This window comes from Chiloscyllium plagiosum, unplaced genomic scaffold, assembly GCF_037043375.1.
Source record: "Chiloscyllium plagiosum isolate Xiang-an unplaced genomic scaffold, Cpla_swu_hap1 HiC_scaffold_31, whole genome shotgun sequence".
In the NCBI taxonomy this organism is placed as follows: domain Eukaryota; kingdom Metazoa; phylum Chordata; class Chondrichthyes; order Orectolobiformes; family Hemiscylliidae; genus Chiloscyllium; species Chiloscyllium plagiosum.
Genome location: NW_028270169.1, coordinates 53,845,773 through 53,861,898, shown reverse-complemented (window position 1 = coordinate 53,861,898; position 16,126 = coordinate 53,845,773). Strand labels below are relative to the sequence as shown.

The window sequence follows — 16,126 nt, the reverse complement described above, 5'->3', positions numbered from 1 at the left end:
CCTTGGCAACAGGCTTTTTAATATACTAAGTTGCCATAGTGGATTGGTGGTGAGTTTAACCTGAGCGTCACCACACTTCAGGTGAGATGTGAGGTCAAGAAGGTGGACCTTCATGGTGATCTCAGTGAGTATGGCACTTAAATCCCACTGTTGGTGTCACTCTAGATCACAAACCCAGGCACCTGAGCTAACATAATCCCCAAAGTTCAGTTCCATATCAACTGAGGTTACCATGAATGTCCCACCTTCTCAACCTCACATTTTGCATGAAGTGTGGTGACCCTCCGGTTAAACCACCACCAGTCATCTCTCTGTAACACTAGAGCAGCACTGTGCTCTTGGGACTATGGTAACTTTACCTTTTTAAATTCACCATGTATTTTATTCACATACCCATTTGTTTTCTCTATCAGATTCCTCAACGAAATGTTCACTGAGTCCTCTGCAAAGGAGTGTTGAGTACAGGAGTTGCCATAGTCCCAATCCAGTTGTTGCAGCTATACAAGACATTAGGGAGGCCGCATTTGGAGTAGGGCAAGCAATTCTGGTTGTTCTACTATAGAAAGGATATTATTAAACTGGAAAGAATGCAGAAAAGATTTACAAGGATGCTATCCGGACTGGAAGGTTTGCGTTGTGAGGAAAGGTTGAATAGGCTGGGATTTTTTTCTCTTGAATGTAGGAGACTGAGTGACTTTATTAGAGGTCTATAAAATCATGAGAGGCATAGATGAGGTAGATAGCCAACAGCATTTCCCCATGATTGAGCAGTCTAAAACTAGAGGGCATAGCTTTAAGGTGAGAGGGGAGAGATACAAAAGAGTCCAAAGAAGCATTTTTTATCACACACAGGGTGGTGATTGTCTGGAATGGACTGCCAGAGGTAGTGATGGCTGTGAGTACAATGTTGTCATTTAAGAAACATTTAGTCAGGCACACGGATGGGTTAGGTATAGAGGTATATGAATCAAACGCAGGCAAATGGGACTAGTTTAATTATGCAATCTGGGTAGCGTGAACAAGTTGGACCAAAGAGCCCATTTCCATGTTGTAAACCTCTCTGACTCTTTTGAGACTATAATCATTGAATCATAGAATCCCTACAGTGTGGAAGCAGGCCTTTTGCAATTTACAAGCCAAAACCACATTTTGGTGACTATGTAGTTGGAGAGAGTATGTCATTTGACTAACCAGCCTTTTGTATATTTAAGCACCTGCTTTCTCTGCAGAACATGTCAAGTAACTGAAATGCTGAAGGAGGAAGACCTTCAGTGAGTTCCTTTCCTTTCTTTGTCTCGCCCTCAGTTTAACTTGCAAATTTTTGAACCCTTTCTGTTGATTTTGACTATCCAGGAGCAATTGAGAGACATGTTAGAAAGGATGTAAGCCAGTGCTGCTGTCTCTAGAAGAAAAATTAAATCATCTGTCTACATCTTCAAAGCACCTTGATGCCAAAAGCACAGGACCTCCTAATTTAGCCTGAAAAACACCTAGTATATTAACATTCTTACTTTAAATTGCTTAGTCTATCCTTCTCATCTTGTAATCTGATTGTGTATGTGTTGGGAAATTGAGATCCTTTCTATTACTTAGACAGGTCACGTATAAATAAAAAAAGTATTCTTCACTTTTTTAAGCATTCAAGGAGACCTGTCTTTTATGATCACAGCAAGTAAACAGTTAAAAAACTTGCAAATGTAAGTTTTGTAAAAGTAAAAACAGTTGCTGTCAAATGTGGAAAGTAAATAGACAGGTGCCACCCTCCTCACCTGATAGTAACATTTTTAGGAACCTAGATTAATATTTGCCAAAAAGTGGGATGCATTCTGTCCCATAGTCCATTGCTTTGACTTATCAATTTCTGATTCAATGTTATTAGAGTTTTTACTTTCAAGTGTGAAAAGGTCATCATTCTTGAAGTTTGCTCCACATGTCATAGACTGTTCGTCAGCAGTTGTTTTAAAGACGTTTGCGAACAGAACAAGATTAACAAGGACATTTCCCAGGTAGCAAACATCATGTCTACTGATATTATGGTATTTATTCAGAAAGTGACCTGAGAGCAATTTGCACTGTATTAGAAACAAGCGATGTGCCAATATCCAGTTAGAAATGATGTGAGAAGGAATTGGCAATCAGAACACACAGGATCTTTCATCCCTTCAATGTGTTCAGATTCAGTCCCTAGATAGATAAATGTATTTTCACCGGGGAACCCAAACGTACTATCATACAAGTACGGTGAAGAAGGAGGCCATTCAGCCCCTTGATCCTCCTCTGCCATCATTAAAAATATGGCTGATCTGTTTATGATTCAATTTCCATATTTTCATTAAATCCCAGTAACATTTGATTCCACATCAATCATAAATCTACCTATCTCTGCCATAAAAATACTCTGTAACTTTACTTTGCTGAACTGAACAAGAATTTAAAGGCAAATTAAACTTACATTTATTTAACACAGTATATTACTCACCTACTTTGTAATCTTTGACACTTCTATAATATTGAAAAGAAGTTTCACTGCAAAGAGGACCAGAACTGAAGAACAGCATTAACTATAACAGAAGTTCGATCTGATGGAATTTAATTTGATTAAACTAATTAAAAGGTTGATGCCAAAAAAGAAACATATTCCCTCTTTTCCCACAGCTTCTTGGTGATCGATCTCTTCGGGTTGACATAGCAGAAGGCAGAAAGCAAGAGAAGGGTGGTTTTGGCTTCAGGAGATCAGATGACAGAGGAGGTGAGAAACTTCTTCCCTCCTGTATGTTGATAATTGTTGAGGTTCCTTGAGTTTCAGGTATGCTGCTTTGTGAACATTACTATGTTCAAATATGACCGTGTGAATTGGTTTGCTGTGCTGTCAAACTTTTAATTTGAGCTGAGTCAGGTGCAAGCTTTTAAAATGTGCAAACTATTTCTCATTATTATAATTCAAATTATTTCCCATATTATTCCCATATATTTCAAATATTATTACTATCATGTGGTACAGTTTATTTTTGCGATTTTTTACAAATCAGTATTTTGCCCATTTTCCTCCAGTCTTCCTATAGATAACTCTTGAAAGGATGGAATTCATAGATTTGCCTTGGAAGAACTTTCAAAAAGTATTTCTTATCTAAAGGTCCTGTCCAAAGCTCACCCCAAATTCACTGAGAAAGAAAGAAGAAAGGCTTACTTTTCTGTTACCAAATAAACATCTTCAAGACATTCCAAGCTACCCCACAACTATTGACCTGTTTTTGAAGTTGTCACATTGCTACTTAGGGAAACATGGCAGCTAATATGCACAGCACGTTCTTGCAAATAATAAATTAGAAGACTAGCCAGTTATTTTTCTTTTGGTTTCTTTGTTCAGGGAGGAATGTTGACCAGAATACTACAATATTTCTGCAGAGGTACTGATTCAATAGATTTGTTGTGAGGGAGTGACTACATTCCCCTAATTAATCTTTTCATGGCTGTAGCACTTAGAGGGAACATTAGGTAGTGGCACCAGAAATGCACTGGTTTGTTGATTAACAGAGCAAAAGGATGCAGAACTCACACTTGACAAATTGTTGTTTGATAATACGAAACTTCAGTATTGCTTAAAAAACATACATAGTTTGTCTTGCCCTCATCAGAACATTTCACAAGAATACCAATTCAAGGTGAAAACCAATATCAATTCTGCCTGAGAGGAATGTGCTGGTTGGTTGACAAGTAGATTGTAAGTGACTGAAGTAGTGCAATAGAGAATGCACCCATTCATGCTGAATGACTACAAATTCTGAACTTTCCTATTCAATCATTTTGTCTCATTTGATTTTGATAATGTGAAAAGTATGATGTGGGAGGCAATATTTCTGAAATTACTGCAAGAACAGTTGGATGTTGGGTAGCTAAAGCAAGCCACGTTACTTGAGTATCATGTTTGAAATTTAGTTTGCACTGTAGGATTAATAGTCATGAAAGCTGCAACTTCTAGAAAGCAACTGTCCTTTTTATGAAGGAGAAAGCTTCTTGATCTCAATCCTAATCTTAAGGCTATGCCCACTTCATGTGGATTCTGTGATGAAAGAAGTAGTTTTGCTGTACCTACCCTGTGCTCCAGTTTCCTCCCACAGTCCAAGGATGTGCAGGTCAGGTGAATTGGCCATGCTAAACTGCCCATAGGTTAGGTGCGTTAGTCAGAGGGAAATGGGTCTGGATGGGTTACTCTTCGGAGGGTCGGTGTGGACTTGTTGGGCCAAAGGGCCTGTTTCCATACTGTAGGGAATCTAATCTAATCTTACCTGGTCTGGCCTACACGTGACTCCAGACCCACAGCAATGTGCTTGATTGTTAACTGTTTCCTGAGCACTTAGGGATGGGTGATAAATGCTGGTGTAGTCAGCAATGCTCTCATCCCGTAAATGAATTTTAAAAACTTGTTGGAAGGAATGTACAGGGGTTATAACACTGAATTCTACATCCTCGGATACTGCCTGACCTGCTCTGCAGTCCTCACTTTTGTCTTTGGTTTGTATTCCTACAGGAAAGTACAGACTCTGGTCAGTTATATCAAATTCTACATGGTCTGTTGAAGATGTGTACAGTCAGTTCTTCTATAACGTGATGGGTGCATTTTTGTGCAACCCCGTGTTAGAGAAAAACCGCTTAAAGTTTGATGCTGTAATTGTATTACAGCCAACACACATTTCAAAAGTTCTCACTGTAGAAACAGCGTCTCCAATTTGTCAACTGTGTTGACAAAATGCGCATTATAACAGAACAACCTGTACTTGGGTCTGTAATGTGAATTTTAAATGGCCTGTTGGAAGGAACTGGCATATATTACTAAAACCTAATTCTACACAGACTGTTGGGAGAACTGTACTTGGGTCTGTAGTGCAGAATTCTACATGACCTGTTGGAATGAGCAGATTCCAGACTCCTACTGAATTCTACATGGCCTGCCAGAATAAGCATACTTGAATCTGTAATACTGAATTCTACATGGACTATAAGAAGTAGCAGAGTTGGATCTGTAATACTGAACTATGAATGAGCAGACCTACATCTATAATACTGAATTATTGATGGACTATTAGAAGGAGCAGACTTAGGTCTGTACTGCTGAAGTCTACATGTCTGTTGGAAGTAGTGGTCTTGTAACACTGAATTCCTTAGTCTCATGTAATGAATGTATTGGATCTGTGATACTGAAGCATCAAAGGAGCAGGAGAATCGACGTTTCGGGCATCAGCCCTTCTTCAGGAATCCCGTCGATTCTCCTGCTCCTTTGATGCTGCCTGATCTGCTGCGCTTTTCCAGCAACACATTTTTCAGCTCTGATCTCCAGCATCTGCAGTCCTCACTTTTTCCCTCTGTGATACTGAACTCTGCATTGCCTGTTAGAAGGGACAGGCGTGGAACTGTTACATTGAATTCTATGTGGCCTTTTGTAAACAACATACTTGAGTCTTTGGTCTGTAAATGGAATTCTACATGAACTGTTGGATGTACCAGATTCTGTCTGTAATGCTGAATTCTATGAGGTCTGTAGGAAGGAGTCTCCTATCTGTAATTCTACAAGCCTGTTGGAAAGAGAGTATTTTGGTCTGTAACATGGAATTCTACATAGCCTGTTGGAAGTACCAGATTTGTAATGCTGAAATCTACATGGCCTCTTGGAAGGAAAGTACTCGAGTCTGTAATACTGAATGCTACAAATGTCTGTTGATAGATGCACACTTGGGTCTGTAATGTGGAATCCTGCAAAATGGAATGAGTGTAATTTGGTCTGTATTGCTGAATTCTACATGGCTTGTTGGAAGTACCAGATTTATGCCTCTACTACTGAATTCTACATCGACTGTTGGAAGGAGCAGAGTTGGGCCTGTTATATTGAACTCAACACGTCCTGTTGGTAGGTGTCTACTTTGGTTTGGAATACTGAATTCTACATGGCCTGTTGGAAGAAGCAGACTTTTCCTCATTCTGCACGAAATGGATCTTCATAAAATATCACCCTGACAAATTAATTGTCATAAATGGTTTGAACTAATATGTTAAAACACTCCATATCTCTGACAAACCAACTTACAATCATTATCTCAGAGCCCTTGCATCGAATGATACCGTGCTGCAATGTCAGCTCAGAACAGTTGACTCAACTGTAGCGTTACTGTTCAGGCCTTGCCTGACAGTCCTTTGATTTTACTTTCCATGATTGTTTCTTGCATAGGTTTCCGAGATGAAGACTACAGTGACCGGTCTCTGGGTGGATTTGGAGGAAGTAGGTCCAGAGGTGGTCGTCTTGGAGACAGACGAGGTGGCCGGACTAGAGATGGACTCTTTCGTGGCTCCTCTATGGAATTCAGAGAGGCAACAGAAGGTACGTACTTATTCAATTATGTTTGGTACATTTACCTTATTTTGTACTTATGATCAGTTTTCTGTTCATTTAAATTCTTTAGTATTGGGTGTGTAGTTGGCAGGTATTGCATGTACACTGTTGCTTAAAGAAATATTTTTATTTTATATCTGGTGACATTAATATTTTTTTGTAATGTTCAGGTCATGGCCCCAACCACAGTCTCTGTCCCTCAACCATTGTCAGTTATGCTGATTGTCCCTTCCTTGAACACTGCACATAGATGCCATTAGTTGGTGAAAGGACAATCTTACAAATTACAAACGCAAATACAGAAATTGCTGGAAAAGCTTAGCAGGTCTGGCAGCATCTGTGGAGAGAAATTGTAATTTATAACTTACCATTGGCTTGTTGCAAGGAGCAAGTTTGAACCTATAAATTACCTTCTCAAAATCTCTCCTAATTCTAAACACATTACTCTGACCTTCTTTAACATCCTGTCTAGTGAAAAGTGACCAAGTTTTTAATCTCTTTTTAAACTAAAACTGTCATGTATACTGTTTTTGAGTTTTGAGTTTTGATGTTTAATTGAAGTAGCTTACTGACAAATGCGCAAAGGTTCAAAAAGCAGTTGCAGGGAATCTGTAACAAAAACAGATAATGCTGGAAACACTCAACAGTGAAAGCCATTGTCTTTCATTGGTTTATCAAATAAATGGAACAGAAGTTCCACAAGGAGGGTCAGTGCCATTTTCTTTTTGGATTTCAATCAGTTGAGATTGAAAGGTTTTTTTTGTTCATCCTGTAGACAATGTCCGCACAACTGGGAAGCTTCATCTTGACAAGGTGAAGAATGATAGTGATGAAGATGACGAAAAGGGTAGGGCTGATGACAGATTCCTACTTGACCCCTATCTTGACCTCCAAGGATTCTGTAATTTTGCCTTTGGTGAGGACCATTACCGACGTCTTATCATGGAGGAGATGGAGGATGTTGTTGAATTTCACTGGACAGCTGGCTTTCGATAGGATCTTCCATAGCACTTCCTCAGTCAGATTGATAAAGGCCACATAGAGTGGTTGGTGTTGTTGCTGTCATTTCTCTTGGAGTTCCTGAGCAGTGAAATCATATACTTGTTCCACAGTGTGGTCAGAAGCCTCATTGGCTTTCAGGAAGGATTTCCTCAGAGACTTGGAGAAGGTGCCTAGTGAGGATTCAGGCGATGATATTCTTGACAAAGCAGAAAAGATTCCTGAAGAAGGACTCATGCCCGAAACGTCGATTCTCCTGCTCCTTGGGTGCTGCCTGACCTACGCTTTTCCAGCAACACATTTTCAGCAAAGCAGAGAACTTGTCAAACAGCAAAGGCAGAGATACAAAGAAGAATGAGGGAACTGAGAAACCTAAGGAGTTGCAGCTCTCGCTAAACAAGCATGACACCAGGGTTCCTTCAGTGCCACCAAGGCAATATATGGATCCAGCACCCTTAGCCTCAAACTGGTGCAGAATAAAGGTGACACCGTTTTGAGAGATAGAGAAAACATTAGCCTCTGATGGAAAGAACATTTCAAAGAACTCCTCAACCATGATACAATTATTGAGGAGGATGTGTTTGAGGAAATGCTCCACGTCTGTATCAAAGATGATCTTGGACTTCCACCTAGTGTAGCAGAAGTTGAAGCCTCCATTTGATACATGAAGAATGGAACAACATGGGAGCAGATGGGATTCCAGCAGAGATTTTCAAAGTTGGAGGAGCAGAGCTTAACTGTCACGTCCTTCAACTGTTCCTGAACATCTGGGACAAAGAAAAAATCTCTGCTGAACTCAGGGATTGTCACTGTCTTCAAGAAAGGAGACAACGTGGACTGTGGCAACTACTAGGGAATCTCAGTTCTTCTGGCAATGAGTAGGAAGCTGTACAGATCCAGGGGATGACCAGAAACACCTGATGATCTAGCGATTTGAAGACTGGATTCAGGACACATAGGTGGTTATGATGTCCAGGGGTCACAGCACAAGTGAGTAGGCAGTGTTTGTGATGGGCCATCTGTATGGAAAAGACCATTGGAAAATACTAGGAACAGGTACATATGCATAAAGGTCCATGGTAGATCTTTGAGCTACTGACATGAGGTTTTGGGGAGAACAGTAGCTTGTCACAGCTACAACAGAGGTTTAATGAGTAGGAGCAAGCCCAAAGGGAGGACCTGGTTTCTATATCCCTGAAGCTGATGAAATTGTTTTTAATTACATCATCCTCCTGAATCCCTCTTTCCCCTCTCATCTTAAACCTATGCTGTTCAGCTTTGGACCGCCCTGGTTGTTCAAACTGACCAGAGAAAGGCAGTTAATGGACTGCCTAGATGAAGCAGTGAGGAATGGGAACAGTGACAAAGCTTTGATATCTTTCGATGAAGCACAGGATGGGATCACATAATCCAGGTCATGGAGAAGGATTGGATTCCAATGTAAACAAATGTTACATGAGTGTAAGATGATTGATGTTTCATCTGGGTTAGATCCCCTATCATGGCAACATCGACCTCATCCTCTATATCTTCAATTGTATATTTCACAGCCTAAGCTTTCTGGTAGCTTGTAACCTGACTAAAATGGATGTAATGACATTGAGAATACCTGTGGTGTTGGGGTTGAACATAATTAGAGATATCCTGTTCTTAGAAATCATGTATGGTCACTGCTAGGAGTAGTGAGTTTGGCAGATCATAGAATCATAGAATCCATACTCTGTAAAAGTAAGCCGTTCAGCCCCAAGAATCCATATTGACCCTCTGAAGAGCATTTCACCCAGACCCCGCCTTACCCTATCCCTGTAACCCTATGTTTTTAATGGCTTATTCACATAGTCTGCACGTCCCTGCACACTACAGACAATTTAGTGTGGCCAAACCACCTAATGTGCACATCTTTGGATTCTGGGAAGAAACTAGAGCACCTGGAGGAAACCCACACAGACATGGGGAGAATGTACAAACACCACACAGATAGTCGCCCATGGCCGGAATTGAACCTGAGTCCTGGTGCTGTGAGGCTGCAGTGCCAACCACTGTGTCACCATGCTGCCCACTTACTGTGATCACGTTGGATTTACAATGAACACGTTGGATTTGCAGTGATCACGTTGGATGTACAGTGATCACCTCGCACTCATAATGATTATGAGTGCAATTGTTGAGAACCAAGATCCAAGAGGCATTTTGCAAGTTCTATGGCACTTTCCATCATCCAGAGGGAAATGGACAGTATGAACACTTTTAACCACACTGTGGGTGACCATCTTGCCCCTTGCTTGTAAGAGTAAATGAACATTACCTGAGTATCATCTGGAGCTGATTTATATTTATAGTTGCACCCTGCAATCAAATATTCTCTATCTCTTCTTTGAATAAGATCTAGTCTTCACCTTGAGCCATTTCTGTAGGTTAATCAAATGGGAGGCTAGGACAATAAATGCATGACTATGCATCACACGAGGTTAAGCCTGGTATCCAAGGGAAGTGAAAGAGAAATACTGGGAAGATAAGCACTGAATGATCACAAGACTGAGAGGACTCCCCTTCCAATTGGCGCAAGTGTATTGTTCCAAAATCAGAGTATATGGGATCAGATTAAGATAGGGAATGTGTGGGATCCTGAATCCCACAGAATCATTAAGTGACTGGATACAGGAAGTGACATTTACGTTGTTAAAATGAAAGCTGGAGGACAGCTACTGAAAATGATTAGATTACCCACAGTATGGAAACAGGCCCTTCGGCCCAACATGTCCACACCAAAGAGTAACCCACCTAGACCCATTCCCCTACATTTATCCTGAGCACTATGGGCAATTTAGATTAGATTACTTACAGTGTGGAAACAGGCTCTTCGGCCCAACGAGTCCACACCGACCCGCAACCCACCCATACCCCTACATTTACCCCTTCACCTAACACTATGGGCAATTTTAGCATGGCCGATTCACCTGACTTGCATATCTTTGGACTGTGGGAGGAAACCTACACAGACACGGGGAGAATGTGCAAACTCCACACAGTCAGTCGCCTGAGGCGGGAATTGAACCCGGGTCTCTGGCGCTGTGAGGCAGCAGTGCTAACCACTGTGCCACCGTGCTGCCCAACTGTGCCACTGTGCTGCATGGCCAATTCACCTGACCTGCACATCTTTAGATTGTGGGAGGAAACCGGAGCAAACCCACGCAGACACAGGGAGAATGTGCAAATTCCACACAGACAGTCAACCGAGGTGGGAATCGAACCCAGGTCCCTGGCGCTATGAGGCACTGGTGCTAACCACTGAGCCACCATGCCACCCCCAAATGATTCACAGAAAGGGGGTTGCTTAAGGCCAGATGTCTGATAGATGATGTGGAGGGAAGCAGCTCACTCAACACTGTTGTGGAGCTTGAAGTGTTGGTGCATAATGAGGAGGCTTACTCCTCCCCTGAAAAATGGTGCAGAAAGGTTCTGCGGGAGGTGGAAGTTGCAAGTGCTGCCAATCGTACGACTCCTGGAGACCTAACAGACCCTAATGATTTGCCTCAGAGCCTCGATCCTTTGGAAGGTAGTGATACAGTTGAGAGCCTCAGGTGGTATGTTTGAGCAAATGCTGATTATCAGCCCAACCCATTTGTTTAGATTGATGATGCAAGAAGTGAGTGCTGCCATTAAGTGAACTCAAAATATTCAAGCCATTATGGCGCAATTGAACTTGCTAATCTTCTAGCTGCTTAGTAAACCATGACTGTGTGCTATGTGGCCAAATTTCAAGCATGGAAGTGTGTTACAGAACCTCCTGCAGAAGGATGCGACTGAGCAGGGAACTTGAGCAGCAGATGGCGATAGTGAAGCAGTGGGATGGACCCTCTGGACAAAGGGGTTTCTTTAGGGGAAGGAGGGCTCACAGGAAAAAGGAGCAGACAGAAAGGATTCTCCAGTCCTGTGCAAACGACAGGCTTCATTGTGTGTAAATTTCCCTTCATGTTTTTAATGATCTGATGCCAGTAGAATAAAGAATCTCTGCTTTATAATGTTTGGGCCATCTTGTGTTCAAATCTCATGTAAAATATACTTACACGCACATATTATACACAGTCACACATATATGTATGAGCTCCAGTAAAAATAGAATGATTGTGTTATCAGAGATGGAAATGTGTTGCTGGAGAAGCGCAGCAGGTCAGGCAGCATCTAGGGAACAGGAGAATCGACGTTTCGGGCATTAGCCCTTCTTCAGGAATGAGGAAAGTTTGTCCAGCAGGCTAAGATAAAAGATAGGGAGGAGGGACTTGGGGGAGGGGCGTCGGAAATGTGATAGGTGGAAAAAGGTCAAGGTGAGGGTGATAGGACAGATTGGGGTGGGGGCGGAGAGGTCGGGAAGAAGATTGCAGGTTAGGGAGGCGGTGCTGAATTTGATGGATTTGACTGAGACAGGCTGGGGGGAGGGGAAATGAGGAAACTGGTGAAATCCGAGTTCATCCCTTGTGGTTGGAGGGTTCCTAGCCGGAAGATGAGGCGTTCTTCCTCCAACCGTCGTTTCGCTGTGGTCTGACGATGGAGGAGTCCAAAGACCTGCATATCCTTGGTGGAGTGGGAGGGGGAATTGAAATGTTGAGCTACAGGGTGGTTGGGTTGTTGGTCCGGGTGTCCCAGAGGTGTTCTCTGAAACGCTCCGCAAGTAGGCGGCCTGTCTCCCCAATATAGAGGAGGCCACATCGGGTACAGAGGATGCAATAGATGATATGTGTGGAGGTACAGGTGAATCTGTGGCGGATATGGAAGTTTCCTTTGGGGCCTTGGAGGGAGGTGAGAGGGGAGGTGTGGGCGCAAGTCTTGCACCTCCTGCGGTTGCAGGGGAAGGTGCCGGGAGTGGAGGTTGGGTTGGTGGGGGGTGTGGATCTGACGAGGGAGTCACGGAGGGAGTGGTCTTTACGGAATGCTGATAGGGGAGGGGAGGGAAATATATCCTTGGTGGTGGGGTCTGTTTGGAGGTGGCGGAAATGACGGCGGATGATGCGCTGTACATGGAGGTTAGTGGGGTGGTAGGTGAGGACCAGTGGGGTTCTGCCCTGGTGGCGGTTGGAGGGGCGGGGTTCAAGGGCGGAGGATCGGGAAGTGGAAGAGATGCGGTAGAGGGCATCGTCGATCACGTCGGGGGGGAAATTGCGGTCCTTGAAGAAGGAGGCCATCTGGGATGTGCGTTTTTGGAACTGGTCCTCCTGGGAGCAGATGCGGCGGAGTCGAATGAATTGGGAGAATGGGATGGCGTTTTTGCAGGGGGCAGGATGGGAGGAGGTGTAGTCCAGGTAGCTGTGGGAGTCGGTCGGTTTGTAGTAGATGTCCGTGTTGATCCAGTCGCCTGAGATGGAAATAGAAAGGTCGAGGAAGGGGAGGGAGGAATCTGAGACTGTCCAGGTGAATTTGAGGTCGGGGTGGAAGGTGTTGGTGAAGTGGATGAACTGTTCCACCTCCTCGTGGGAGCACGAGGCGGCGCCGATACAGTCATCGATGTAGCGGAGGAAAAGGTGGGGGGTGGGGCCAGTGTAGTTGCGGAAGATGGATTGTTCCACATATCCTACGAAGAGGCAGGCATAGCTGGGGCCCATGCGGGTGCCCATGGCTACTCCTTTCGTTTGGAGGAAGTGGGAGGATCAGCCACATAAGGCCTCAGGTGTAGAATTTCCACTGTAAACAGCACCCCTTCATCTTTAAGCTGTTCCTGAAACCACCTTGTGACATCATATATATTCACCTCAACTGTATCTTTTCGGTTCAGTGTTAGGTTTTTTTGATTGAAAAGAAGAGGAATAGAGTCTGTACTTCAGTCATAACTGGTAGCTATTTCCATTTTGTTCTGTGCTGATATATTTCTCAGCTAACAGAAGTAGGCAAACTGTTGATGTTAAATTTGCAGATGTCACAATAATTTCTATTGTCTGAGCAATGTCATCAGTTTCGAAATCACCTTTTGTATTGCTTAAAAATTATTGCTTAAAAATCACTGTTAAAATTGCTTTTCTTTTGATCTTCTGTTTTTCAGAGGAACGGGCACAAAGACCCAGACTGCAGCTTAAACCTCGCACAGTCGCTGCCCCACTTAACCAGGTAGCCAATCCAAACTCAGCTATATTTGGTGGAGCCAGGCCTCGGGAGGAAAAAACTGGACATGAGGTGCCCTAGCTGACTGGAATCATGGAAAGTTAGGCACGGTACTTTCCATCCCTACCACTCAACAGACTTCCTTTTGTCTACTCTCCCAACTCTCAATGTAGTGGATTGCAATGGATTTTTCTAAGAACACTCCAGCTTATCTGTATTTTAGCGCCTGCCTGGTACCATCTTTTAGCATTGAACAGTTTGCTTTCTTCAAGTGGTAGCAGCTCCACACAACAACAAAAAAAGTCTTTTAAATGGTACTTGTGAATATTGCTGTACTGAGTTTCTCAGAAATACAGATTTGGCTGCTCATTAGAACCTGATGTTTTATGAACATCTTTCTCACTAAATACTGTTGACCAACCTGCACGTAATACTCTCTGACCTAAACATACACGTGTGTGTATTTTTTTAATATATACTAGATGTATACACACATGTGAACACATTATTCACACTCGCACTCAGAGATATTTTATAGATCTAAGAATATTGCATACATTGGAGAGATACTATTTCAATGACACTGAAAACTCGGTAGCCATGGGATCAAGCATTCAGGAAGACGTGGTGCATTTTGTATAGCCAGACACTGAACAGCATACTCAGCTTCTACTCAGTGACCAGTTCCCAATAGTTTTTCAACATTTTGTGCTGTGGTTCTGTTGCATAGGAGTTCCAAAAAAATGACAAACAAAAAAGGACCTTTTTGCCAAACTGTGTAGTCCTGTAAATAAATTCAGAAGAATCTGGATCTAATAAATCTCATTTTAACTAAAATCTTCAGAATATCGGAATTTTGAAGTCATGTTTAATGTGGAAAACTCACTTTTTAGACCATCCTAGATAATTAATGTCCCACATAGAACTTCACTTTAAGTATAAGAATTCCCAACATTTTAAAAATTCTATTTCATAATATATAAAATAAATTTGACATTTTGTGAACGATCTTTTAAATAAAAGAGAAGAGCAATATTCATTAACCCTGTCTCCTAATGGGTACCATATTTACCTTTTAAATGCAATTACAATTTTTGAGCAAGATTATGTGATTTCCCCAGAAGGGAAATTTATCATCCTTAAATCTTCCATCAGTCCATAGGAGAGAATGAGGTACAAATTAGGGCCATTGTCAAGTTAACTTTAGCTATTGTACCCATGGCTTGCACTGTGCCAACAGGAATAACATTTGGAATAGGTCTCATATTGTCCCTTTCAGATTATTTCTTGGAGGAGGGACCCTGAAAAAGGATGCGTCAAATGAAGGGGAAGCTTGAATAGCAACATGTACTGACAAAGATAAAGTAACACTCATCCTGAATTATTTCATGCAATGTACACTGGAATGTTAAATTGAACAGTTATGATATAAATTCAAATGCAAATTACTACAAATTCAGGCAATATGCAAAAAAAAGTGAGGCAGTACTGGTGGAAACAGAAATAGGTGATGTTGCAGATCGGTAATGTTCCATCAAAACTGGAAAATCATAGAATCTGTACAGTGTGAAAACAGACTGTTCAGCCCATTGAGTCCACACTACCCCTCCAAAGAGCATCCCACCCATACTTAAGCACTTATCCCATCCCTGTAACCCTGTACTTTCTATGGCTATTCCACGTAGCCTGCACACCCCTTGACACTATGGACAATTTACCCTGGTCGATCCACCTAACCTGAACATCTTTGGACTGTGGGAGGAAACCATGCAGGCGTGGGGAGAATGTGCAAACTTCACACAGTTGCACAAGGGTGGAATCGAACCCTGGTGTTGTGAGGCAGCTGAGCTAAACACTGAGCCATCATGCTGCCCACCCAAAATGTTTTAGGTGTTTTTGCAGAGGCAGGGATTTGGGGAGAGGAGGAAAGAGCAAAAAAAACAGCTCTGTGTTAAGTTGGAGGGCAGGCGGAATGAAATAACAAAGTTTCAGATGGTGCAAGTCTGAATGGGGTGGAAATAGGAAATATAAATGAGAATTTCTTCAGCATTTGCAAAGACAGTAGAATGTACCAACAGAGTTAATACTGAGTCCATGTCAGAATTTAAGAAAGGTTAGGTAATAGTGAAATCAAAGGGCAACAAAGAACTTTGAGAACAGAGTAGGGACGTGGGATCAGGGTCAATGCCCATGTAGATAATAACCATCAACATGGATTGATGGACTTGACCTGTTGTACTTTTTATGTAATCTCTTGGTCCTTGTTATTGCAAACCATTCAAAAATGCAGATGGACGTACAAGATACGTGAATGGGCAAAATATCTGGAAGCTTGAGTGGGAACATTCAAAGTTGTTCACTTTGGCAGGAAAAATAAAATAAATATTAAATGGAGATTGATTGCATGAGTCACAAAATGTTACTGTGCAGATACAACACATAATCAGAAAGGTTAGTGGGATACTAGTCATTATTATGAGAGGAATTAGTTGTAAAAGTAATGATGTTTTGCACTGGTAAAACCACATCTCGAATACTATGTGCAGTTTTAGTCTACTTAGTTCAGGAAGGCTGTAAATTGTTGGAGGTGGTTAGTGGAAGTTTACAAAATTAATACCTGGGATGACTGGGTTGTTTTACGAGGAAAGGTTACAC

The 16,126-nt window shown here is 42.2% G+C and overlaps 1 protein-coding gene across 1 annotated transcript in view; it reads left to right on the top strand.

Moving 5' to 3' along the window:
* The window catches only part of LOC122564232 (eukaryotic translation initiation factor 4H), a 53,281-nt gene extending 38,715 nt beyond the window's left edge, over positions 1–14,566 (top strand). Inside the window, exons 4-8 of the mRNA XM_087977062.1 lie at positions 2,656–2,749; positions 3,336–3,417; positions 6,216–6,370; positions 7,158–7,229; positions 13,413–14,566. Of these exons, the coding sequence (XP_087833188.1) occupies positions 2,656–2,749; positions 3,336–3,417; positions 6,216–6,370; positions 7,158–7,229; positions 13,413–13,552 (543 nt within the window). The 3' untranslated portion in view covers positions 13,553–14,566. The remainder of the gene's footprint in view (positions 1–2,655; positions 2,750–3,335; positions 3,418–6,215; positions 6,371–7,157; positions 7,230–13,412) is intronic.
* The last annotated feature ends 1,560 nt before the right edge of the window (positions 14,567–16,126 follow it).